This window comes from Aulonocara sp. 'chitande type north' Nkhata Bay, linkage group LG15 (assembly GCF_057382095.1).
Source record: "Aulonocara sp. 'chitande type north' Nkhata Bay isolate Kocher_YH1m ecotype deep benthic linkage group LG15, A_spYH_male_GT1.1, whole genome shotgun sequence".
Taxonomy (NCBI): Eukaryota; Metazoa; Chordata; class Actinopteri; order Cichliformes; family Cichlidae; genus Aulonocara; species Aulonocara sp. 'chitande type north' Nkhata Bay.
The window spans coordinates 5,015,059-5,041,452 of record NC_141358.1 but is presented as its reverse complement, the minus strand read 5'-3'; the positions used below and the strand labels follow the sequence as shown (position 1 = coordinate 5,041,452).

The following is a 26,394-nucleotide window of genomic DNA, read 5'->3' as shown; positions in this document are numbered from 1 at the left end:
TTAGAAGTTAAAGAGGGTGTACTTTCTTTGCGCCACGACTGTAAATGCTTATGTGTGTTTTCTGTCTCGTTCGTCTCAGTCTACCTTCATCAGCCGTCAATATGAGGCTGCATAGTTTCCATGGACACTAAACATCAATCAGATCTTAAATGATTGATTTCCACTCAGTGAGATAATGAACGAAACACACACACACAGGAAGCTCTTTGGCTATTTGCATAATGGATTACATAGGATATCTTTCACCTTTTACCTCAATGCCTCTGGACTCTTAAAGAGGACAAACTCATATCAAATATCTCATTAAAGGATACAAACTAATTATTGAAAATCCATAGTACACTACAGCGTGTAGAGCTAAAGAGAAAAACAAAGAGTGAGATGCAAACTTGGAAACATCTCCATCTATTCGAGGACATGAATAAGATGGCAAAGAAAGCATTCTGGGGACCTTAAGTTGTTTTAGAAAGCCATCTTATGTAACGATATGAGCTGAGAGGCTCTGTATAACGATAGCTGTCCCCTATGAAGCTTTGAATTGCACTCGTACAAACACACATACAGGCACACTGACCCACATGCACATTACCTGCCACTACCATCTGTCACTCAGTGGGGCTTCAGTCACTAGAGACTGTTCTTGTGGCAAAAAAATAAAATCCATGCTGTTTAGCATATGCTTTTTGCACACTGAGATGCTTGCGCCCCGCATCCTTTGTAATTTCCAGGCAGCAGTGCTTTGCTCACACAAACACAAACACATGCCCACACTGACACAAAGTATGACTGACAGTGTTTTATAAATGAGACGCATTGCTGCTTCGTGTTTACGATAACAGCGAGGAACATGAGCTGACAACCAAAATAACTATTGATTTATGAATGAAGGACCGTAGCGCTGTTTTTTTCTCCTGAGACGCATCAGTTTGAGTTGATATTGTTTAGAATATAATCATTAATGAGAAAAATTCACAGCACTAAGAGGGGAGTGGTATGTCCCAAGTGTCATTATTCATTTTAACCGACTGACAGAGCTTGACCTTATTACCATTCAGGCCAGACCTAACCTTGTCCTGTCTAAGCTTGGCTCAAATTCACAGCAGCAACACACTGAGGACTCTGTTCAGAAGCATGCTGGCCCAGTTTCACCGCTCACTGTGACATGGCTTTGGATTTGATGATGCCTTTCCGTACACTCGCAAGCTTTTTTCTCTGCCTAAGAGGGATCCTCCTCCCCCAGCTGATGCCCACATAAACGGAGAGGACTGAGGGGATTTCCTGATGTGTGCAGGGGTACATGTAGGTCCGTGTGTGTGTGCGTGACTGTGACACACTTTGCCTTTGCTCGTCCAATGTCCTAGCTAGGTGTCCTGATTAAGTTTGTCTGAGGAAATGTGGGCAAAAAAAAAAGCAGGAAGATATACATGGTGGTCACATACATGCAAGTGCATACAAAGATATATGGAAGCAATGAATTTGCTTGTGGCTGTAACTGAGCATTTATTGGTTATAATTTAACTTTAAAATAGTTTTTATTTAAGAAAGCTTTTAAATGATCTATTTATATTTCCTAGCTCACATTTTTTCTGTTTTTTTATTTGTGGTGGTGTTTTGCATCCTCCTTGTACAGCTCCAAACTGGGTCCTGAGCCAGTACAGGCAGAATAACCTAGCAGGAATGCTTCTTAAGTCACATACAGTGGGGCAAAAAAGTATTTAGTCAGCCACCGATTATGCAAGTTCCCCCACCTAAAATGATGACAGAGGTCAGTAATTTGCACCAGAGGTACACTTCAACTGTGAGAGACAGAATGTGAAAAAAAAAAATCCATGAATCCACATGGTAGGATTTGTAAAGAATTTATTCGTAAATCAGGGTGGAAAATAAGTATTTGGTCAATAACAAAAATACAACTCAATACTTTGTAACATAACCTTTGTTGGCAATAACAGAGGTCAAACGTTTACTATAGGTCTTTACCAAGTTTTGCACACACAGTAGCTGGTATTTTGGCCCATTCCTCCATGCAGATCTTCTCGAGAGCAGTGATGTTTTGGGGCTGTCGCCGAGCAACACGGACTTTCAACTCCCGCCACAGATTTTCTATGGGGTTGAGGTCTGGAGACTGGCTAGGCCACTCCAGGACCTTCAAATGCTTCTTACGGAGCCACTCCTTTGTTGCCTCCTTTACGGATAAATTCTTTACAAATCCTACCATGTGAATTCATGGATTTTTTTTTTTCACATTCTGTCTCTCACAGTTGAAGCGTACCTCTGGTGCAAATTACTGACCTCTGTCATCATTTTAAGTGGGGGAACTTGCACAATCGGTGGCTGACTAAATACTTTTTTGCCCCACTGTATACAATCAATCAATCGAAAAATATTAAACAACAATAACAGATTTCACACTACAGCCTGACCGATATGATCAGCCAATTTTAGCTATTTGTCGCTCTGTTGATATCAGTATGTATAATGGCCAAAAAATTAAAATGACAAAATTAAAGAAGAAATAGAAGAAACACCCTTCAACTATGTTTTGTGTGTTGATGTTGCACAGTTCGTCCATGAGGGGGCACTCTGCAACTGTTGGCAACACATGTTGCAATGATCCAAGCAGTTGGCCACAGTGTTAAAGAGTAAACAAATAACTGCACATAAACAGATTTCCCAAACATTTGTTAAGTTTTGTTTGTCTGAAAGAAAATAAATTAGCTGATATATCGCCATATTGAGTTTTGAAATCACCACATGCCTGTATCAGTATTGGCCTTTAAAAGCCTATAATCGGTCGGGCTCTATTTCACACTGTAGTGAAAAAGTAAGAGATCTCACGTGGCTCGTGTAAATCCTCTTTTGCTGCAGCAGAGCCTCCATAGGACATTTCCTGTAGCTCATTAAAAGAGTTGCACAACTCCTCTTTACAACACTGTTTGAGCTTATTTATTTTTTTGGGACATCTTAATTGAAAATCTGTCTTTATGTTTTGCTACAGCATCTTTAGGCACTGGAATTGAGAACCGGTAATCAAAAGCTTCTAAGCTTATCATTTTCTTTTATCGGCACTTGTAGGTTTTTCTTACAGTGGGTTAGGGCATATAATAAAGCAATGATGTCATGTCGCAGTGGAGCTTCTGCACGCCTGAGTGACTGTATATGAAAGCAGCACTGTTCTCAGAGTCAGACAGATAAACAGTTATGCAGGCACACCCATTTTGACGCCTTTCCCCACTTTGTGCATTTCTAAAATTGGTTCTTACATAAACCAATTTTCTTTGGAATTATGGCTATTCTAAAACTTTTTTAGCATGTGCATAATTTTTTATAGTGTGCTACTTAAGACCCTCAGTGGGCGTGTTGCGGACAAGCAGTCGCCATGCCAAAGCATCTTAATGAGCCTGATCAATGTGGCCTGTCTACAGCTAGAACTGTGACTACACCAGTGATGATATAAACTGAGGTCTCTGTTCTGTGTGTATGTGTGTGCGCTTGTATTACTCATGGTGTGGGAATATAAATGTCTTTCCATTGTTGCACTGTGGACCCGTCTTGGATATTTTTGAGAAGCAAAAAAACAAAAAACAAAGGCAGCATAATATAAATCATTACATTTAGAGACTAAAACTTCATTTAAAGCTTGGTATTCTAAATGTATGAAAACAAAGACTCTGCTCCGTGTGTGGATGTGTGCATTTGTCCAACTAATGACTGAGCCGGGCACAGTCATTAAGGTCCAGGATGATAACAGGGCAGAGCAAATAATCTATGGTGGTATCAGCAGGGAACACTTACAAACAGATAGCTTAGCATTGGCTAAACTTTCATCACTTCACTGAGAATACTAAAAGCCTCTTATTTTTAATCAATTACTCAATCCAGGAAAGTGTCATATTTACCTCATCAAACCTGTCGAAAGAGGCGCCTTCCTGCATGAACTCAGGCAGGTGCTTCTCCCAGTTGAATTCGTAGGACTTTGTCATGGCTGCTCACAAGTCTGAGAAACAAACAAAAGAGGAGAAGACACACAAGGAAAGAGACAGACACAGACACAGAGTATGTTAGAAAAGGATGCTCGCTCTCCAGGGGCTCATCCAAAAATATCCTCTTGAGAGAGTGAGAACAACTTACATATATAACAACCAACCAATGAACAAGCTCCAAAGACAGAATTTAGGAAAAATATTGATTTGTCGTTTAGGATTTTTCAGAGATTTAAAGCACCCTCTCTGCTTTGGAGCTGCAATTAGCAGTGAAGCAGAGTAATGGCCTGTATTTGTATTAGAGATGGACCGATCCGATATTACGTATCGGTATCGGTCCGATACTGACCTAAATTACTGGATCGGATATCGGAGAAAAATAAAAAATGTAATCCGATCCATTAAATATCACGAAAGCACCTCGCAAAACTTGCAACACGCCGTAACTCGCCTCAGAACGTTAGCACGTCGGAGCAGTATGCATCACGTGATAGAGCGGCTGCCGCATGCGGGACCTGTCGGTGGTCTGGATAGCATTTGGAGCTTCGCTAGCAACCCGGCATTTCATCTCCGACAAAGTTATCCCCGAGAGAAGTAAAGCAAGTGTGTAAGTCCATCTCTGAATGTTTGTAAAGCATTCCTGCGTTAAGCTTAACAAACGATATATGGAGCGACTGCCTCTTCCTGCTGCTACTTCAATCATGAAACTGCTCAATGATCAGCTGATCGGCTTTTCTGTCACGAGTCCGTCTCTCTTGTTTGTTTTTGGCCCACTTTGCACCAGAAAGAGGAAACCAGCGGCTAAACAACAGCAGCACGTTTAAGCTTGATCAGCTGTTGTTAGAATGTATTTAATATTAGTTTCTACACCAGGATCTTTTTCTAGTAGCTGACGCTGGTAACTGTGCAGGGGCGGATCTAGCAAAGTTTAGCCAGGGGGGCCGATAGGGCATTAACTGGGAAAAGGGGAGCAGAAAGACATACTTTTCTTTCTTATTCTCATTTAAAATGTCGAGCTTTTAATAAATAATTATCTGACACCCAAAGTTTTAATTTGATGCAAAATGAATAGAAGTCCATTACTGTATATAGTGACTATTAAGTCTAATATATATACCCTAGTAAGCTATAGTACTTTTTCCTTTGGGAAGGTACCATCTGTGCAGTCTGCAATTTTGTTGAGGAAAGATGTTGAATCTATTTAATATTTTAATATATTGAAAAATAATTGATTTCTGTGCATTTTTTTTCACACTGCATCAAATTAAGGTTGATTACGTCAATTGAGCATCATGAGGTGGAGCGTGAGGGGTGGTTCCCTATTTTTTATTTATTTATTTTTGTTGTTGCTGGGAGTTGGAACCCTATTAGTTAGGTTGCTTAATATTTACGCTAAGTACTCTTTAAAATACCAGAATAGGGAGGATGGTGTAGGTTTAAGTTTATTAGATTGATCAGTATTGCTGAACTATGAAATATATTTTTTTGCATACAGGTATAACAGAATAGCTTTAGTGTAGTTGTTGTTTTAAACTTGAGTATGAACTTATACAAAATGCAGCAAGATATTAAAAAAAAAACAGTTTTGTTGAAACACACTATATCGGATTCATATCGGTATCGGCAGATATCCAAATTTATGATATCGGTATCGGTATCGTGCCATCTCTAATTTGTATAGCGCTTAACTAGTCCCTAAGGACCCCAAAGCGCTTTACACATTCAGTCATCCACACACACATTCACACACTGGTGATGGCAAGCTACATGTAGCCACAGCCACCCTGGGGCGCACTGACAGAGGCGAGGCTGCCGAACACTGGCGCCACCGGGCCCTCTGACCACCACCAGTAGGCAACGGGTGAAGTGTCTTGCCCAAGGACACAACGACCGAGAGTGTCCAAGCCGGGGCTCGAACCGGCAACCTTCCGATTACAAGATGAACTCCCAACTCTTGAGCCACGATCGCCCGTAAAGAGTAAAATAAAGAGTAAATAGAACAAGCAAAAGGAATATGGGCAAATGACATCAGAGGACAACCGCTGCGTGGGACCAAGCAGGAACCTCCAGGGCTGAAAAATGAAGTCCATGGCAAAGTGCCTAAAGCTGCAGTACCTTAACTGTCCACTTGAGACAATCTCAAAGAGTGAGTTAAAAAACAACAACAGCTGTACAGAAAATGAGTTTGTCTGTTTTTTTAATTCACCCATTCGCGGTTGTTTTTTGGGGGGTTGTAGCTGCTTTGACTGTCGAGGTTGCCAACACAGGCGTCTTTAGCTAAGCTTCACGTCAGCTAACTGGAATCAACTGTGTAGTGTTGGTACCTATTTAGAACATTTTTAATAGACCTACCTGATAAAATGGAGCTTTTAAATTGTAATAACAGCCCATCCAAGCTATGTGATTCAGATAATATGCATTTTTTTTTTTATGTGTTAAATAAGCACATATGTAAATCTGCACAATAATGTACATAGAGCCTACTGGGTCACCTTGCTAACCAAGCTTGCTATTATTTGCTAATAACAAAGAACTCATCCTCACGTCCAACTATCATCGCTTCTGGATTCCAAAAACAACCATAATGTTATAAATTAATCCTATAAATGGGACTATGGGTGGGACTGAGCAACACAAATTGAGCATATCACAGAGATAAAAAGTATGCGAGAAAGGAATTTCCTCCTCCTGCTTTTATCTAGGACCCTGAAACAAAACGGATGGGCACTGCACTCCTCTCCAAATACTAGAGAGTCAGGCTTCATTCATGTGACACACCTGCACGTGTATCATCACGTAAGACATCCAGCTCAGGGAGGGGAGGAGGTAATTGTAATATTGCTGATGACACCACCCAAATATAGGCTCCACCTACGTCAAGCTCAAATGTGTCAAGCAAAAGTGAGAGGGAGAAGTGCACTTGAGAACGTGACACACTATGTATAGCCTAAGAGCTCAGCCGGTATTAAGTCATTATGGGAATACTCTGCGGAGATTTGATTTTCATCCACCAATCTTTTAGCCTGCTGCGCTACAGAATATTTTCTACTATACAGAAAATTAAACGCATATACACAAAGTGGAAACTGGATGCTGATGGATGAGATGAGAAATAGGGGAACTGAGGAAGGATAATGGGGGAAGAAATATGGACAGAGAGTCAGCGTGAAAGATGTGAAGGCACAGGGAAAAGTGAAAGGCAGAAATAAAATAATAAAATCAGTGCACTAAAAGTAAGAGCCTGATATACACCCACTGAGAGGCAGAAAGATGTGATCTGAGAGATGAGGAGAGAGTGGCATGAGAAGCATAGAGATGAAACAGAACAGTGGTGGGCAGAGAGACACAGAACAGTGACACAGCTGTGAGTGACAGAGGCTGGGGGATCAGAGTGGTGAGTACAGCAGACGGGGGGTGTCTGCTTTTGATGTGGGGAACGCAGATCAGACACATCATCAGCAGGGGTTACAGAAGACTACCGGCTGGGCGGGCTACAGTCCACCCCTGCCATGACAAGTGCAGATGATGCAAGGCTTCTGGGATGTTTGAATGCTGTCATTTTGAAAGTACAATGATTCAGAAAAAAAAAGAGACAATCTCACTGCTGCTGGCAGGTTCAGCAAAAGACACCATAGCTGAATCGAGACAGTGGATAACACCAGAAACTGTGAAAAACAAGCTACTGCACTTTCATTTATGCAAATTAAACCAATTTGGTCTGCTGTGCTGTATATCACACAGCTAAAGGAGGTATAGTATCCAGGTCAATACATCTACTTATTTACAAAAAAAGGAGCCAACCGTGAAACCAAGTCCTCCACCATCTGTGTTGGCCAAAAGTAGAGTTTACTACAGAAGTTTACTCATCAAACAAGGGAAGCACGGAAATGTTATACACTGTAAAACAGATTCAAAATCATTCATATAGGACATTTCACATCTCTAATTTGGACTAATTGGACTGTGCTTTCCTGTCTGACGATAGCCTAGATCTCGCTACACTCAACAGTATGCATTAGATAACATTTTCCTCAGCGGGATGAAATCTGTCCAATAGCAGTGCAGCAGTTGAGGTCCTATAAGGCCACGCCAGTGCGCACGCTGGGCCTCTGAGCTTCTAGAAGTGTGAGTGTGCACGTGAGGAGCTATGGGAAGCTAGCGGAAGTCTGTGAGGTCCGAGCCCCCTATCCAACCCCTGACAGAGAGATAATTACGATAGATGGGAGCCCCGTGAGGAACACTGTTCCCAGCCTCCTCTTCTAAAATGGCAGCTAGGGTAACACCCAGCGGTCCCACACCTCATAAACTAAAATTAGGCTACAGCTACATCAGTCAGCCAGTGGTGGAAGGGTTGACTGGGGACATGCTCCAATGGACACGAGTGAACAACAGACAGAGAGCAGCATGTGTCATGGCTGTAACAATAATCACAAAACCAATAATAACAACGACAGGTATTAACTGAGGACTAAAACTTTAACAACAACTTAGCTGAACTGCAGGAAACTGAAAGAGGAAACATAATAAGATGTGTTCTGTTTGATCTTTCAACACATCATCATCTGATGTTTTTGCTGATACTGTTGTGAGGATTCACTGTCAGTCTTACTGCATTCATGTCAGACAAAAAGTATTTCAGTTTCCAGATTTTTATTTTCTTATTTCATGTCATCGTTTTCTTTTCTAGCTGCCAGCTGAGGAAAAGAATGGTTTCCTTGTGTCATTATCAAGGTTGTCAGATTTAGAGGATATACTGTATCTACCTGTGTTGTGCGTGTGTCTTATATGGCTTTATATCTTGCGGGCCCGTGGAACTGAGGGACGGCAGTTTTTGGTTTACCGGATGCTGAGCCCTCCTGCTGTTGCCATGACATTAAAGAGCAAGTGGAAGGTGCTCGTCTATTTAAGGAATGGTACGTGCAGATTAAATAATAGCAGTCTTTTGCTTATCAGACGTCTTTTCAGGTATCAGCTATCAGGGAAAAAAATATATCCCACCACAGATGTTGCTTAAGAGTTATGTAGATTGCCGCGCAGTTCTGAGAAAGGATTTCATTAAAACTAAGTAGAAACAGCTGGGCAAGTGTGTGTGTGCCCGTCAAGGTCAAGACACAGTTATGCACTTCAAGTTGTAGTTATCACATTTTTTAAAAAGCAGATTTGAAAACCAGGTGCTTGGGAAACCCTCCCCCCCAGAAAGGCAGTGTTTGTCAGAAATATTACTGTAACAGGTGCAAAACATCAGCTTCTCAGCTTCACATGACTGGAAACCACCATCTGTTCTATAAGAACAAGGGAGGCTTAAGTAATTAAAAAGTAATCAATAACAAAAACAGCCTTAATTCAATTAATTTCTCATTTTCTGCACACATAGCGTACACACCCACTATTTAGACGACCTGATGATACAGACCTGTTTTAAGTATGTGAGATGAAAGTGAGTGAGAATGGTTGTCTGGTTCTCTGCAAAACACTGGTCATTTATCCAGGGTGTACCTTGTCGTTTACCCTATGATAGCTAGAATAAGCTCCAGACCAACCATGACCCTGAATTGGACGAGTGGATGGATGCTTGACACTTTCAAATTGAGAGCCAAACTGTTAATACAGGGGAAAAGTCTGTTGAAAGGGAATTTTCACAGTAAGAGCTGTGCATCACTTATTAAACCACAAGATCCAATGTGCACACTTGAATTATAATATGTTCAGTTGCCTAAGATTTTTGGAAGTTAGGAGTGTCAGGAGAATGAAATTTGTTTAAACTTAAACGAGAATGCAAACACTGTAACATATATTTCAATTTCTGCTTCCATTCCACACCCACGCTGTTTGCTTGGTGTCCTTGTGAAAGTCAAACACTGTAACACTGACGTCTGGCATGATAGTGGAATATGGTTTGTATTTTTCCAAAGCTTGGCCTATGTACAAATCTACATTCGTAAATACAGTTCTATTATGGACTCGCTGTGGCATCCTGGTCTCTAATCTATACAGTAAATATCACAGAGTGATATCATGTCCCCTTATGTATTCATCCAGCATATTTATCTTGTCTTGCGGCTTTGAGACTGAAAATGATGGCATGCATGGATTTTTTCACAGTCTTGGAAGCATTTTGGATCTGGCAGTACACCCTAGTGTTACTTTGATTGGGAAAAAATAAACGCATACAGGAAGCCTACATAGAGAAGGCCACAAAAATCTAATGTAAATTCCATCATTAGAGGGTGAATGTGAGGGTCCGTGCAGACATCTGCAAGATTTGTTATCACCATGCAGACACCACACTGCAAGAACAGCTACTCCTCAATGGTGTCTGCAGCCATCGTGTGTGCATCTCACGCCGCCTCTCCTTTAACAATACCATCAATTTTCCTCTTTCACTATCAGGGTCATCACTGCCCTTGAGGCTGAACCCATCTTAGGACACACATATCTAACCACTCACCTGGACTGACTCACTGGAAAACAAATCCCCTGAGACTGAGAACAATTTTCTTCCTGCACATTTTGCTCAAATCCCAGTATTACCAAAAGCCAGAGTGAACCTTCATCAGTTTAATAGGACTGACAATCACTTCCAAAGACTATAACACAAAAAGCATCCTTGTAACAACACAATAGGCTTCACATTCTCAGGACAATATAATCAACTTGCTAATTCTTGTTAATGTTTTTTTAAGTACAGTAAAGCATACAGTATTGATTGCAATACTGCAATGATAATATGTAATTCAATAATATAATGAAAACGCATTACAGTCACTCAAACATTCACAACTCTGACACTTTTCCATCTATTTATTCTCTCTGTTAGCTCTGAGTCAACACAAACAGGGTTTTTTTAGCTCATCACACAGAGCACAATGCAAACACAGGAAGGGGCAGCAGTCAAATGTCACATGTTCTGATGATGCTTTTGTAGTCTTTGGAATATGAAGTCTTCACCAAATTATATATGTGTGTACAACATGTTGCAAACAAGTTAAAGTATTCTGTTGCTGAGGATGAAGAATACTGACAGCAATTCCTGTGCCTCATGTTCAAGGCTACCTCTACATGTTTCAATACAGCCGACGAGTTTGAGGTGTGCACAAACACTGAGGTCTGGCAAATTATTTTACAGCAGCCGGGTGTTTGGAGCTCATCATTTAGTAACAGTACCCACAGAGCCACTGTTCAGATTCAATTCCCAATAAGAAATGCATGCCTTTCCTTTCACTGCGTGAAAATCCCATTTCATTTTACCTTGAAGCATTTGCACCACATTTGCAGGATAACACACAAATGAATGCAGAAAAATACAAAAATATCATATTGCTGCTGTACTTGTACTAGAACAAGAAAATAGAGTGTACGCATATTAAATACATATAAAGAGTAAAAATTATATAAAAATAGAATAAAAGAGCAAGAAAAATGACTCTCAGCTAAATTGGCTTGATCATAACAAACAAACAAAAAAAACAAAACAAACATCTGCGTTATGGTGGCCGATCACCAACCAGAGCATAGAGAGAAAGAAGAGCATTATTCAAACACTGGGAACAAACTGCAACAGGCTGCTGCTATGAGGCATCTGTGTTAGAGATGAAGTCTGTAACGTTCACTCAATATCACAGCCAGGCAATATTCTGGTGGTGGTAGGTTTGTTTAATCGCATTACCATGAGGACCATCAGATTGATTCGCGCTCATGTTTGCTCAGTTTTCTGCACGCATCAGGCATGATGTGCTCACGCCGCGAGGAGCAGGGCAATATCATACAAGTGTGACTGTTTACACTGGATAGAAGCAGTCTTTTTATTCAATGAGAGCCCTGAAAGGAGCTTGTGGTTTTATTACACCAACAAGACCTCTTTTCTTTGAGCAAAAAGCTTGTAGGAGTGAAATGTTAATAAGCCTGTGTCCACTTTTACATTTCCTTAACAATCAGTGATACGGAGGGGGCAGTGTTTACTAAGGAACCATGCTACCACAAAAAAAGAGTGAGATGTGGTGTGCTTGTTCTAGCTTGTGTATAAAATGTGTAAGATCTCTGATTTCACAGGCTATCGCACCTTAGCGTGTCCAAGTGCAGCTCTGCACAAAGACTGGCATGCAGGGGGCAAGCTGAGCAAGGAGAATCAACGGCTGATGAAAGAGTGAGTAAAGGAGTGAATGGAAAACTGAATGGTGCAACCTGCCGCTAATCACAAGTGAAATTCCCTTTTTACTCATTTCAATTGATCCACATTTGGATTCCTCTTTGCTCAATGAGTGAGTGCTAACTGAGGCTTCTGCTGCCTCACCGCCTGCGTGCGTGACTTCATGTGTGTGTGCCTGTGTTTGACTAGGCTTGTTTGACTTTTTAAGTAAGTAGTGTCAATGTGTCTGTCGCCGCATGAGTGTTTAAGTTTGTTTTTTTTAAACCCACTTAGTCCTCTTAGCCTGAAGAATTGCTAACAGGAAAGTACTGTTTAAAAGACCCTTTAGAAGACACTGTTATCTCACAGGTTAACTCACTTTAGAGTATCCAGACTGTGTTGGATAAACTGTGCATTCAAAAGAAAAAAAAGAAAAAAAAAAAAAAAAAGCTCTTCCTCCTTTCTTTAATAACATACAGAGAAATAACCAACAAATGGCCTCTCTTTAAGGCATTACAGGCTTCATACATACTTCATTAAACATAAGTGGATTGCACATTTTAAATAAACCACAGATGGATTTCTTGAAAATGAAGAGGTTTGTTTTCGTCCCCTGACTCATCATTAAAGTCGAGAACTGTTGCACGCTGCCACTAAATTACAGCCACAGATACAGGATGCTCTCGAATAAGATCTAGAACTGACACACGGCTCCTGTGGTACAAGCAATCAGTGGACTGTGTTTGAGACCAAGGTAGCTCAGTGATAACAGTGTTATCACAATGAACTGTGGAGAAACTATACAGTGGCTTTCAGTGTGTGTACTAAAATACTGAGTGTAGTTCTCCTGTCAACCACAACCAGTTGCAGCAGGGGCTGGCCCCTCCTGAGTCGGATCTGGTGGAGACTTCTTTCTGTTAAAAGGGAGTTTTTCCTTCCCACTGTTGCAAAGTGTTTGATCATAGGGGGTTGTTTGGTCATTAGAGTTTTCTCTTCATTATTCTCTTGAGCTTACAATATAAACACTTTGAAGCAATTTTTGTTGTCATTTGGTACTATATAAATGAAACTAAACTGGATGTGATAGTGAAAACTGATGTCAATTTTAGGAAATTTAGGGTCATAAACACTGACTGTGGTAATAACTAGTAACATAGACTTATTGTTACTAGTAACATACATTTATTGTTACTAGGCTGAGAAAAACATTGATGCCTCTGGTATATTTTCAATACATTCTGGTAGGGCTGTTCGATATAACGATATATATCGGGTGACAATATAAAAACATCTATCGTTTCATTTTACGCTATCGTTTGTTTCGTAGTGTGGCAAAATATAATGTTTACGGCAATATTTTTTCATCGTTTGATGGTCATTGTAGTGGTTATATTCATTTGTTAAAGTTCTCTCTTTCTCTTATATTTAATATGACCACGCTATGGATGGACAAGCGACTGTTTTTACGCGTTGCTGTTAGCAACCACGACGGTAAAACAATGGCGTGGCTCCGCCGTCTGCTTGTTTGTTTTGCATATTAACCTTTCACAATAAAGCTCAAGATCCTGTTGAGACTTTTCAAAATAAACTAAATCCCGTGAAACAGTATGCAGTGTTTACTAGGGGTGCAACGATACACAAAATTCACAGTTCGGTTCGGTTCGATACTTTGGTGTCACGGTTTGATATTTTTCGATACAATCTGATCGAGAAATCACTCATCTTTGGAAAAGAGAGTTTATTACAGAGAAATGGCTCTATCCAAAATAAAAGCTATACTATACGCTTCTTCTGGGGTATACTCTCAGCAGCATATTAAACATATCAGGTCCCCATAAGGAGAATCATGTGCTAACGGCTGTCTAAATGACTCCTGTAAAGTTTGTAGCATGCGTGCTTGTTGTTTTTGTCTGCTTCCACTTGTCTTTGCACTAGGATGATGTCGGTGTAAATGTGCAGTCATATTCATTGTGTTCCCACTAGTGCTGTCAGCGTTAATCTGAAATTATGTTAACGCCACAACACGGCAAATCTCTGTTAACGAGCTACCGCGGATCCATGTGGATTGAGCATTGCGTGGCACATCCCACATACTGTTTTACTTTTGTCCATGACGCGTTTACCTTCAGGGTCATACGTCACATGAAAACCAAAATAGTTCCAAAGGCCAGATCTGAATGAGGGTGGGGGAGGTTCAATTTGCCATGTTGCAACGAGCTTAGCTTCTGTCTTGCTAGCTTGTGCTGCGCTCAGTGGATCTGCGCTCGACAGTGCAGCCTAGGCGGAGTAGTCGAACGCAGATCCACTGAGCTCTCAACACAGACAGCATCGTCAGAAGAAAAGTTGATCAAATAAATTAAAAATTTTGTATTGTTCAATACATATGCGTACCGAACCGAAAGCACTGTATACGAGTATCGTTGCACCCCTAGTGTTTACGGATTAGAAGCAAAAAAAGAGGCGTTAGGTGCTAAAAAATAAACCTTAGACTCAAACGTTAGAACAGGCTTTTCCCTGCAGCACGCTGTGTAATACATATTCACACAGAAAACGGCGTCTGTTACAACTTATGTCTAAAAATGTATCGTTTCATGCATCGGCTAAAAGTCATAACTCCAGGTACAGGACGCCCAGCTGAAAACACTTCATGCAAGTCGAGCTGCCCGAGATTGACGGAATTTACAGAAAATTTTAATTTTTTGTGATTTATATCGTTATCGGGATGATAGAAGTCTTATATCGGGATATGAGATTTTGGTCATACAGCCCTACATTCTGGCATTCTATAATAAGTATAATATGCCCGTCATTATCATTTTAGTACTGTTCTGTGAGTTACACTTTGATTCCCACTCCTAGTTGTTTTTCTCTAAATCCAATGTGAGCCCAACCTTTCTAAAAAAAAAACAAAAACAAAAAAAAACCCCCCAAAAAAAACAAAACAAACAAACACAAACTGGTGGGGGCCACTGAGACTGCACACAAATGCGAGAATAAATGAACTCTCCAATGTCAAATTCCTGATATAGGGTTCTCTTGAGCAGTGCATATAAAAAACTGTAATCAACATTTGTTTCTCTGGGACTGTAGCTAAAGAAGTATTATACTGTTGAAGGGAAGAATGTATTTTCCACACCAAATGACCCTCTTCTACCCATCTTCTTTGCCTTTTATAGTTGAGGATCACCCTGCTCACTCATGCTTCTCAGTCCCTGGTTACATAATCAAACTTCAGCCTGTGATGGAAACTGGCTGTCTTTCAGTCACACACACTCACTACAACGCCCAACTGTGGTGCTACAGAGCACATGCACACACACACAGACACACACACATAATAACCACCACACTTTCCCACAACAAATACAAGCAGTAGGATCTCCCTCACTTTCAATGAGTAACTTCACTTTCCAGCGTTGTTCCATACTCAAAGCAGACTGATAAAGTTCTATATATAGCCATCATATTAACTCTCTTCCAAACTGAGTTACATGAAAAATGAACACACATCCTACTAGACTTAGCATCCACCTCGTAAATGGCAGCCCAAAGCCTTTGCCAAAGTGTGGATATCAGTATGTTTATTTGTGTGTGACAAAAAGAGTGCTAGAGTCTGTTGACCTCAGGGCCCATGACTACCCTCATTGAAGGAACACTGAGGCCTCTCAAAGGGAAATAAAGACAAGCAGGAGGGAGGGAAGGAAGGAATTGAGAGAAGGGCGAGGGTTGTCCCCGGGGTTATCAAGAATCTTTATCGCAGACATTTAAAGTACTGTTTGTTTGTCTGTGTGTGCATGTATGTGTGTTTGTGTGTCAGGGAGTCCCCTGAATGTGGTGAGGTCAAGGGGCCTGGCTGACACATTAGCACACTTAATCAAACCTTAAGACTGACACACGTGTCACTGGTCAAAGATTCTCTTGCCATCTGAAGACAGAAATTTAATAAGGAAGTTAACAGAAGCAGACAAATTACAAAAGACTTTCACATTACTTTGACGATCCATATTTCGGTGATGTTTTCAAGAAGCTCTGCAAAGGAAAAGTGCTAAGGTGAAAATAGAGTCCAAAAATATAACTAGAAATCCTCACTCTGTCTTTGCAGAGTGATGAATATGTGAAGCTGAAGCCCCCAAATGGAATATGGAAAAGACCATCTTTCAAGAGGTGATGCTGAGGAGATGGTATCCGTGTCGGGTTAATAATAGAAATATGACCGGAACACTGGCATTAAAGAGAGAAGACTGCATTTAATTTTAAAAAGGCATTAATGTAGAAGCATAGACAAAATATTTAACATGTAATTAAAATGCCATAGTTCTAATGACTACCTTTCATGCAATGTGCTGCTGGAAGTAACACTCAGAATGCTTTTGTCTCAACACAAGCATTAGGTTCACATTAATATAGAGCAGTGTCAGCCACTAATTGAATTAGTTATCGCTGAGGAGGTACTTTTGGGGATGATATGCATATTCTAATACAACTAGAGGCATTTGGGGACACAATCAGAATCAAACTCACAGCTTAGTCTTATCTTGGCGTAAATGGATTGCTGTATCACTCTGAGGTGATGGAGGTAGGAGCCTGTTAATTTGGGGATGAATGTTAGGTAACTGGCCTTTGCAGAGTGAAAATACCATATTATTCCAAAAATGACTGTTACGTCACAAAGTCACTGCTCAACTGTGCTGCATGTGTGTGTCTGCGCATGCACGTGTGTGTGTGTGACGGTCTCGTTTAGACCGGATTAGGAGGTCAGAGGTTCGCTCTGCCCTGTTACACACAGAATGCAGAGGGCCCTTCAAGACCAGGTTTCCCCAAATATGGTCAGGATTACTGAGGATACACATGCGTAGATAATATTCTGGGTGAACTACTAGAAGTGCTTGAGTGGCATCTGAATTTTATTTGAAAAAGATTTCCTTGTGCTCAGATAAACTCAAGCATCTTGGATTCATGATAAACATTGAAACCAGTTTGTGGTGCTCCTGCAAAAACAACACCCTGCTGAGTTAGAGACCTTAACAGGATTAAAATGCTCCAAATTAAAGGATGCTCAAAAGAACAAATTTAATTTGGGAAGTGCCCTGTCACATCTGTTTGCCAAAGATGCACACCCTCCACCCACTGCCCTTACTCTGCTCCATCTTACAGGACAGAAAAATTAAGGATAACCAAGAGAGAACATGTGCAACGAAGAGAAGCTTTGAAGACTTGAGACGGCAAGAACTGGATAGAGAGGGGGGGGAGGGGGGGAGTGGGTTGCTCACAAATATGGGACTTCTCCTATTGCCCAAATATGTACCTATTAAAAGAGAATTTGTGCCCCGCTGAGCTGCCGAGGAGGCAGCCAGGAGAAAGGAGCAGTGGAAATAGAACATGTCCATATAGAGAGGGGAGCTGAGGAGAGACACAGCACGAAGGGGCAGGGGTTAAATGCTTCCCCAGAATTTGACCTTTCCACTGGCGTGAACTCAGTGAAAAAAAGCCCCCCCAAGTCCCTCCTGACTGACAGCCCAAGGGCCTACTGTGAGCATGATTGAGCAGAGACAGCTAAACTATTTCCCAAGAAAGCCCAGCTTCTAAATCAGCTCAATATGCAAGAATGATGTTTACAAATGTGTGAAAGCTCTAATGATGAGAGACTGAGACTTCTGCATGAACCTTGAAAACATGCAGCATTAGTCTTTCCCTGGCACTGACTGACAGGGGGAGAAAAAGAGAGAGAAAGACGTGAGACAGAAAAAGGAAAACCTGTCTCAACAAACAAACAGCCCACAGATTTTGCTCCTCTCTGACACGACTGGTCTCCCTAGCAACCCTGCTGGCCAGTAATAGCCTCTAGCTTGCCTGGCTGCAGCAGCGTCATGCAGACGCACACACAAATAGGCGCATTTCAGCCTCTGAATGGGATCCCAAAGGGTATTTTTAGAGACATGGGGACTCACTAGCCCACCCAACCCTTCCAGCCCCTGAGGCAATACCAGAGAACACACATCTCTAAACACAGACCATCTACCCCTATCATTAAAAGCCCCAGCCACACACATAAGCACAGTCATAAAAAACAGATCCACGGAGTCCCTCGATTCTAGTAAACAAGCCCTTTAACTGGTGATCGGAGATAACTGGGAATTACAAATTGAAGGCAACTTGTCCTGTCGACGCTTTCTTGGGTACATTGAAAAAGCTCTCCCTGAACTACCCGCTTTATATTACAATAAAAACTAATAATAAAATGTATTTTCATTTTCTGCAGAAATACACTGGAGCTTCTTCTAAACATTACCAGCCTGTTCACTGAGTGTTTTTCTTGAAAAATTCTTATAAGTGTGTGCTGGTATTCATACCAGTCACTTCCCACATTCAGATTCAACAGGTGGTGAATGCAAATTGGATTTTTACTGATTATTACAACAGAAAAAAAAATGTTGCAACACCTGCCTCAGTGGGTGAAAGAAAATTACTCCTTGCTTGTCCTATACTTGCACCATCAGTGCATAACAAAGCTTAGTTTATTCTGCCACCCCAACTGAAGACATATTTTTAATTAAGATAAGATAAGATAACTCTTTATTATCATTGCACAGTCATACATAGTACAATAGTACAATGAAATTGGAAAACTGTCGGCACTACATATAACACAACACGACCCGATACGACACATTACAACGCAACACAAACAACACAACACAGTATAATAACTTAGTAATAAAAAAGAAGAATAAGTGTATTTGTATTGCACACTGTTATTATTGCACATTAATTGTTATTGCACCTTATAAATATAAATATTATTATTGTTACTGTTTTTACCGTTGTTACCTCCCCCCCAAAAAGTCCAGGTAGGTAGCCAGTCAGGTCAGCTATTTGCATCGATCAGGGCTGTTGCCCTGTTGTAAAAGCTGTCCTTGAGTCTATTTGTTCGGGACCTCAGCAGCCTGAACCTCCTGCCAAACAGCAGCAGCTTAAACACCCGGTGTCCCGGGTGTGTACAGTCCCGTAGGATGCTGCGTGCCCTCTTGAGACAGCGAGTGCTGTACAGGTCCTTCAGGGAGGAAAGAGGATGTCCAATGATTTTTTGGGCCATATTGATGACCCTCTGGAGAGCTCTTCTGTGTGCTGTGGTGCAGCTGGAGAACCACACACCGATGCAATATGTCAGCACACTTTCAATGGAGCAGCGGTAGAAGACGGTCAGCAGCTCCTTCTTCAGGTCCATTTTTCTGAGGAGACGCTGTTGGGCCTTCTTTAAAACCGCAGAGGTGTTAGAGCTCCATTGGAGGTCTGTGTCTATGTGCACACCCAGAAACTTGAAACTGGAGACCCTCTCCAATAGAGGTGGGAATCACCATATATCCCACGATACGATATTATCACGATACTTAACGCGCGATACGATATTATTGCAATTTTTAAAAATATTTTGCGATATTCAGATTCTGTACATAAAGGTAAACTTTATCAATATTCATTTTATCTAATATCAAAGTCTCACACTCAGTCTTTCTGTCAATTCAGTCAGTTTTATTGTTGACAAACTGAACGGTTTGTATTACAGTCTAGTCCAACTTAACTGAATGCAACCATCTGGTACAATTATAGCTATTCTGAACTATGCAATTTATGATAACTATGCAGCAACTGAAGAATTTGAAAGTAAATTAAAACAAAATATAATTTTACATTAAATAAAAAAGTTTTAAACTTAATTAAAATAAAACATGTCTTAAATTAAAAGAAGTAAACTGTCATGTTTATTGCTGCCAAAAAACAAGTTAAACACATTTGGACAGTGAAGGAATGTCAGGATTCTTGCTCAGAAAAAGGAGCTGATCAACATGCTCTGAAGTCAGAGTTCCAGTCCACAAAAACTTTTTTTGTACCAAAATATCGATTTGTGCTGTCCCTGTATCGATACATTATTAGCAAACAAAATATCACGATACTACACAGTATCGATTTTTTCCCCCACCCCTACTCTCCACACACTCGCCATTGATGCTGACAGGCAGCAGCTCGGACTTCCTCCTTCTGAAGTCAACTACCCGTTCTTTTGTCTTGGTGGTATTGAGATCCAGGTTGTTATTTACACACCAATCTGACAGCCTCTGAACTTCAGCTCTGTACACTGTCTCATCTCCCCCAGAGATGAGCCCCACCACGGTGGTATCATCTGCAAACTTGATGACTGCGTTGTCTGGGTGGGTACTAACACCGTCATTATCTTTATTTAAAAGACTGTAATTATGTTTTCACCGTAATTAAACATATATCGATGTAATACACTCTAATCTATGCACTTATAATGATTTAAAGCTGTAAGGATAAGATTTCACCCTAAGTTTTAGGGGCATTGAGCAGCCACAGTGCAGCACCCACTCAAGCAACAGAAGGTATAACAATTAACCAGTTGATATTTTGTTAGCACAGCTGGTAACTTCACCTTGCAGGGAAATTGTTCAAATGGACACAAATAGTATAATTGAGTAAAATTGGTATTTGCAAAAAAATACTCTGTTTTATAATTAATTTTTAAAAATTATCTGAAAATGTGGAGCCATTTTCAATATACCCATCAACAAAGGCAAAAATAATAATAATTCAGATAAACTAAACTTGTCCTTTTTTATGTTAGTCAAAGATGTATAATTTTTAAACTATGTGGAAGTCAACATTGTAACTCTGGAGTTTCTTTTTTTAAGTGGGTCTGGGGCATGGTAGTACAAGTAATGGTCAGTGGTTCAACCCTGAGCTGAAATGTTCTTAGGCAAGATACTGAACTCCAGATACCCCCTGATGCATTCAGTGGGTTTTCATTTGTGCAAAACAAAACAAAACAAAAAAAAGTGTCTGTGGGTGCAGTGTTAGATGTGCTTGGGGTGTTAGGTGAGGGCAAAAAATAGTATTGTTAGATTATTTATACGGGTTGGCCAATACAATAAATAGCAGTTAGTCAATGGAGCAAAAAGGTTCTAGGTCTAAACTTGTCCAAAGACACGTTTGTCAGGTTAACTGGTGATTCTAAAGTGACTGCTGGTGTATGGTAACAGTAAATTACTGTCTCACTGTGTTAGCCTGTGAAAAATATTGATGACAGGATCTGACAGCGTGAGAGAGATGAGCTAACGGTAAAGGAGCTAAATGAAATTCATCAAACGACTATAAATGATCACAGGATGAATGTTAAACATCCGAGTCCGAGTTTTACTTGAAACAAAGAAGCTCTGAAGATGTTTTAAGTTATAAATTTCACTCACTTCTAGTCAAAAGGATTAAAAAGAGTAAAACCTCTGAAATGTATCCAGTGGTTGAAATGATGTTTTCCTGGATGGAAATGATGGTAAACTGAAAATTTCGAAAGTTGGATTTCTCACAATAATGCCTAGACAAAGACAAAAAAAGCAAATGTTGGTGTTTTTATCCACTTTTGAAAGATTGTTTCAGTTTGCTGCTGCACTGTGTTGTTTTTTCTTTGGTGTACACGCCAAATACAAAATTACCAAGTGTATGTCTCTTTGATCTGTGACACTTTAAAATCTGTTAAACTTTTTAGCAGAACTGTGTGAAATATCACTTAATAACTTGATGTTTTTCCCTATTCCGGCACATAATTTCCTCACGTTTCATTGACTGAGTCATTATTCACACAGATTTCTGGCTCAGTTAACTCACAACATTAAGTCTTGTCTGTTAGGCTAATCCTGCACTGTCTAACACACTTTGCTGAATTGAAAAGACAAATGACTACTAACTGTACTCAACATAAGTATGTATACTGTATACCTACCATGCTGTCATGTGCCATAAATATGTACATTCTTTACAGAAATGATGCTCTGTTTTGCAAAGGTTAAACCAATTTGTAGTTCAAGCTAGCAAGGGAGCTGATGATTACATAAAGGAATGAAAAACACTGAAAGCCTCTGTATTGTATATGTGGGAGGTGAATCTGAGAGTACTTACCAGGTGACAGACAGGGAGACAGAAAACTGAGGGGAGGGGAAACACTGGAAGATAGCAGTGGACCACTCTAGAAAGAGAGGGGGAAAAGCAAACGGGAGGGGGAGAGAAAAGAAATTTAGTCCAATTTGCAGATACGTGCTAACTTCATTATTCAGCTTCCTCTCATACACTTATAGTCATATTACAGATGATTGTGATGCCTTTAGGAAAGACACTGACAAAAGACAAAAAAAAAAAAAAAAAAAAAGATGTACACGAGCATGTTCCTGTTCACACATACACAACGCACACACTGGGGTGTAATCACCAGCTCCCCAGTAATGTTCCTCATCCTATTTGGCAAGTGCAGAATTTTAATCATTCCTCTGGCTTCTGCTAAATAAACTTTTAATGGAAGGCGCTTCCCGTAAGAAAGGCTGCCTCTGTCAGAGAGATTGGTGGAAATGAGCTGGCAAATTAGACAAACGGCACCACCTCCACATCTGCTCTGCAGCAGCTTCTGAGAGGCAGGTATGTCAGTGAAAATAAAACAGAGTCTGCTAAAAGCTTAAAACGTAAATGTAAAACACAGATTGGGTCAAAAGGTGCAGACAGAGAGGCAACGCGGATGAGTGAAACAAGAACCAAACTATAGATGGAAAGGAGAAGATAATCCCCCTTTTGGCAAGGCATCTGGTACCTCAGGCCTGAAGACAAGAAAAATTCCTCATCATTTCCTGTACTTAGGAGTGACCGTGATTCTGCTTGTGTCTCTCACATCACCATCACATTGCTAGAACAGGAACAGGCCAGTAATGGTTTCTTTATACAATCACTTTGCAAGATAAACTTTGCCAGATAAGTGTAGACAGCAGAAGCTAGATTTCAACAAGTAAAGTGAGGGAAAGTTGCTGCTCTTAAGGTTGTATTTCCATCTGGGATTATGATTGCTTGTTAATGTGGAGATTTTTGAAAGCCCAATAAGAAATATATTTTGTGACAGGTTCCTCTCGTGAGTTCCAGCTTTAAACATACTGCAGTTGTTGTCCAAATTAATTAGAGAAACTAACACAATGTCAATATATGGACTGTTTTTATATTTGGATACAGGTCCTTTGCAGTCAATGACTGCCTGAAGTCTAGAACCAGTAGACATGTCAAAATGCTGCATTTCCTCCTTTAAGATTATGAGGCTTTACGGCAGCCACCCTCAGTTGCTGCTTGTCTGCTTTCAGTTTGCATACAATAACTGAAAAGATGCTGAGCCAAGACGAGGTGACTGGCATGGCCACTGAAGAATATTTTATTTATTTAAACTCTTGAGCAGTATGCTTTGGGTCATTATCTATCTATCTGTGAAGCGCTGTCTGATTAATTTTGCAGCATTTGGCTGAATCTGAGGAGAGAGTGTAGCAAGTGTAGTACAATCCATCCTGGTGCTTCTCTCAGAAGTCACATCATCAATAAACACTAGTGACTTAATGCCACTGGCAGTTATACATATCCATGCCAGTTAATCTTGGTTTCATCTGTCCAAACCGTGCCGTATAATCCGACCTTCCTGTTTTCAAGTATAACCAGTGGTTTGAACCTTATGAACCTGCTGTATTTACATTGTACATGCTTTGTATTTACATAAAGGTATCTCTTGATTGTAGACTTTGACAGGGATACGCCTACATCCTTGAAAGTGTTGACTTGGTTAGATGTTGTAAAGTTGTTTCTCTCAACAATGAAACTGTCGTCACACACTCGAGTTGTCTTCTGTGGTTTTTCAGGTCTTTTGGTGCTGCTGAGCTGCTCGGTGCGTTCATTCTTTTTGCACCACACCTAATGTTTTTGCGACTTCTCCCATAGGTTTGCTTGTTTGGTTTGCACTGACGTCTCTCAGCACCCTGTTTTTAACATTATAGTAAAAAACTATAACTTCAGATATTATGCCCGCATCATTTGTCATGAAATAATGAGGGAACAGGCTTGACTTGGCCACGAAACTGCTCGTCAATCCAACTTCTGATTAATTCCTAACTTGTTAATTAAAAATGTTTGTAAACAAAAACAAACAAAAAAAAAATGACCAAAAAAAACAACATTAAAGCTGAAATGCTGCACTTGAGTCAAGTACTTGGAAGTACAAGTGCAAAAATTGTGTTTTGTGCAACTAATTATTGACCTCTACATATATACAACATTTTTACTACCAAAAAAAATCACCTCCAAAAAATCCCAGCATCAGTTGGGCCTTGCAAAAAAGCAGGCCCATGTAATGAAGTTAATACAGAGCTTGGTATTGATCTGGCACCATCTATTTTGAGTCATCTGCCTCCGATCCCTCTCTCCCCCTCTTCATGTAGATAAGCTGCAACTGTGGGAGAGGCCTATGTAGATCAAATATTCCACATGTCAAGTGGACTCACTGGACAAGAGCTGTTCACAGGCCTCTTCAGCCAGGGTAGAGCATCAGCAGATACACTGTGTATCAAAAAAGCCATGACACATGTACAGACACCAATATTCATGTTCTGCTAAGTAATTTAGTAAGAGCCCTATAAAGAGAACAGGTTAACAATACTTGGGTCCTGCTTTTTCACCAGGCCTCTTTTATCCATCGACGTAAGAATGAATCGACATAGGAAACCTGTAAAATACTACTGCTGCTGTTACTAGGGATAATAATAAGTAGAAGAAAATAAGTGATGATGCTGCTAAGTGGACACAGATATTTTACACTTTAGCAGACAAAGCTAACAAACTGGAACTCAATTGTGCTACCATGGAAACTCCAACCAGCAGCACAGCTAAAAGAGTTCAGTCATGAATACACAATATCAAACAAAAAAAATAGATGTTTCTTGCTACATCTCTTCTTTCTGTGCATCTGTGCGGACACACACATGCACACACGAGTATATTTTTAGTAGGTGCTATTCTAAGTAACATCCAGCCATGCGGTAATCATTCCTTTGATTAAAGCAACAGGTAAGAAGCTGCTAATCTCTCCCCTGCCTGTCACAGGATTTAAATGGTACAAACAGTAACAGCTGTGCCGACCATCACTCAACAAATGACGGCTTTACAGGGGAAGCACACAGGGGTGCTGATTAAAACAACAACACTGCCAACCGCACACACTCCCGCAGGTATCACAGGATGGGATCTGGCCGGGGAAATGACATTATCCGTGTTACCTGAAATAGCCTAATCTGAAAATAATACGTCATTATCTACACATACAAGCTTACACCAAAATGCCTCACATAAACTGGTCTGGAGGTGAAGAGAATGACAGTTCAAGTACTAACGACATATGTCCCCGCCTCAGGAAATCGACCCAACCCAAAGGCTGACGCGCAGCTCTCTGTGGGACACGCTGTTGACGGCTTTGCTGCCATGAGCAGCACCTGTCAGGGCACTGAGATGATAATTCTCATTTGGCCCCCGATTGCAACTATGTTGAGAGTGACTCTGAAGGGACATTAAATAACATCAGCTCTCAAAACGACCAAAGGAGGACTCCGAGAAATCCCTCCCCCCGTGTTTGTGTGCAGCTGTGTCATGCAGGATAGTTTGTTTTCTCAGAGGACTAAAGTAGGAAAACCAGACTGAAGACTGGGGGATAGAAAGCTTGACAAACATTAACACTAAAGTTACACTTCACCTTTCATACATCACCATTTCATTATAATAGCTCACACCAGTCTACTGTCTGTAATGCAGTTTGGAAGGTGCCATCAGGAGCTAGTTGGCTGATATCTCCTACATTTACAAATTTATGCATTTCACAGAAATTTTTTGCAAACAAATCAAAGCATAAAAATTACATTTTTCAGTTTTATGGGGATTATGTCTTTATGTCAATGTAAGGTTTCCAGTTGAGGCTCCTGGAAGTTACTAAATCCCCCGTTTCCAGTTTCTGAAAATAACATGACTTAATGTTACAGACATGAGTCTGCTAGGACTAGAAACTTGTCACCATGGCATTAAGACTTTTGTTGTGTCTAGAATCCCATTTCTCTGGACTTAGACTTTCTATGATGTGCATAAATTTAGCTACATGAAGTACACTAAAAGTATCTAGATGGTGTATTCATAACTATCAAACTACCAAATCATACAAAAAAAAGACCACACAGCTGCACTGACCACAAATAACATAAATGCATCAATAAAGTTTATAACAAAGAAGTAAAGTTATTTTTTTAAGCCAGGATATTTACTAGCCTGTTTTTATAAATCCAATAAAGTTTTTTTTTTTTTAAGAACTCCTTTGTCTATTACTTCTTGTATTGTATTGTAGGTTGAAGGGTTACTGTTATGAAAGTCCAGGTAGTGAATAGC

The 26,394-nt window shown here is 40.4% G+C and overlaps 1 protein-coding gene across 3 annotated transcripts in view; it reads right to left on the bottom strand.

Moving 5' to 3' along the window:
• plcb4b (phospholipase C, beta 4b) overlaps positions 1-26,394 on the bottom strand; it is a 75,069-nt gene that overhangs the window by 30,647 nt on the left and 18,028 nt on the right. For all 3 annotated transcript variants that reach the window (XM_086263323.1, XM_086263326.1, XM_086263325.1), the window contains 2 exons: positions 22,078-22,144; positions 3,900-3,997 (listed from right to left, as the gene is read on the bottom strand). In XM_086263323.1, the coding sequence (XP_086119449.1) occupies positions 3,900-3,983 (84 nt within the window). In that variant the 5' untranslated portion in view covers positions 3,984-3,997; positions 22,078-22,144. The remainder of the gene's footprint in view (positions 1-3,899; positions 3,998-22,077; positions 22,145-26,394) is intronic.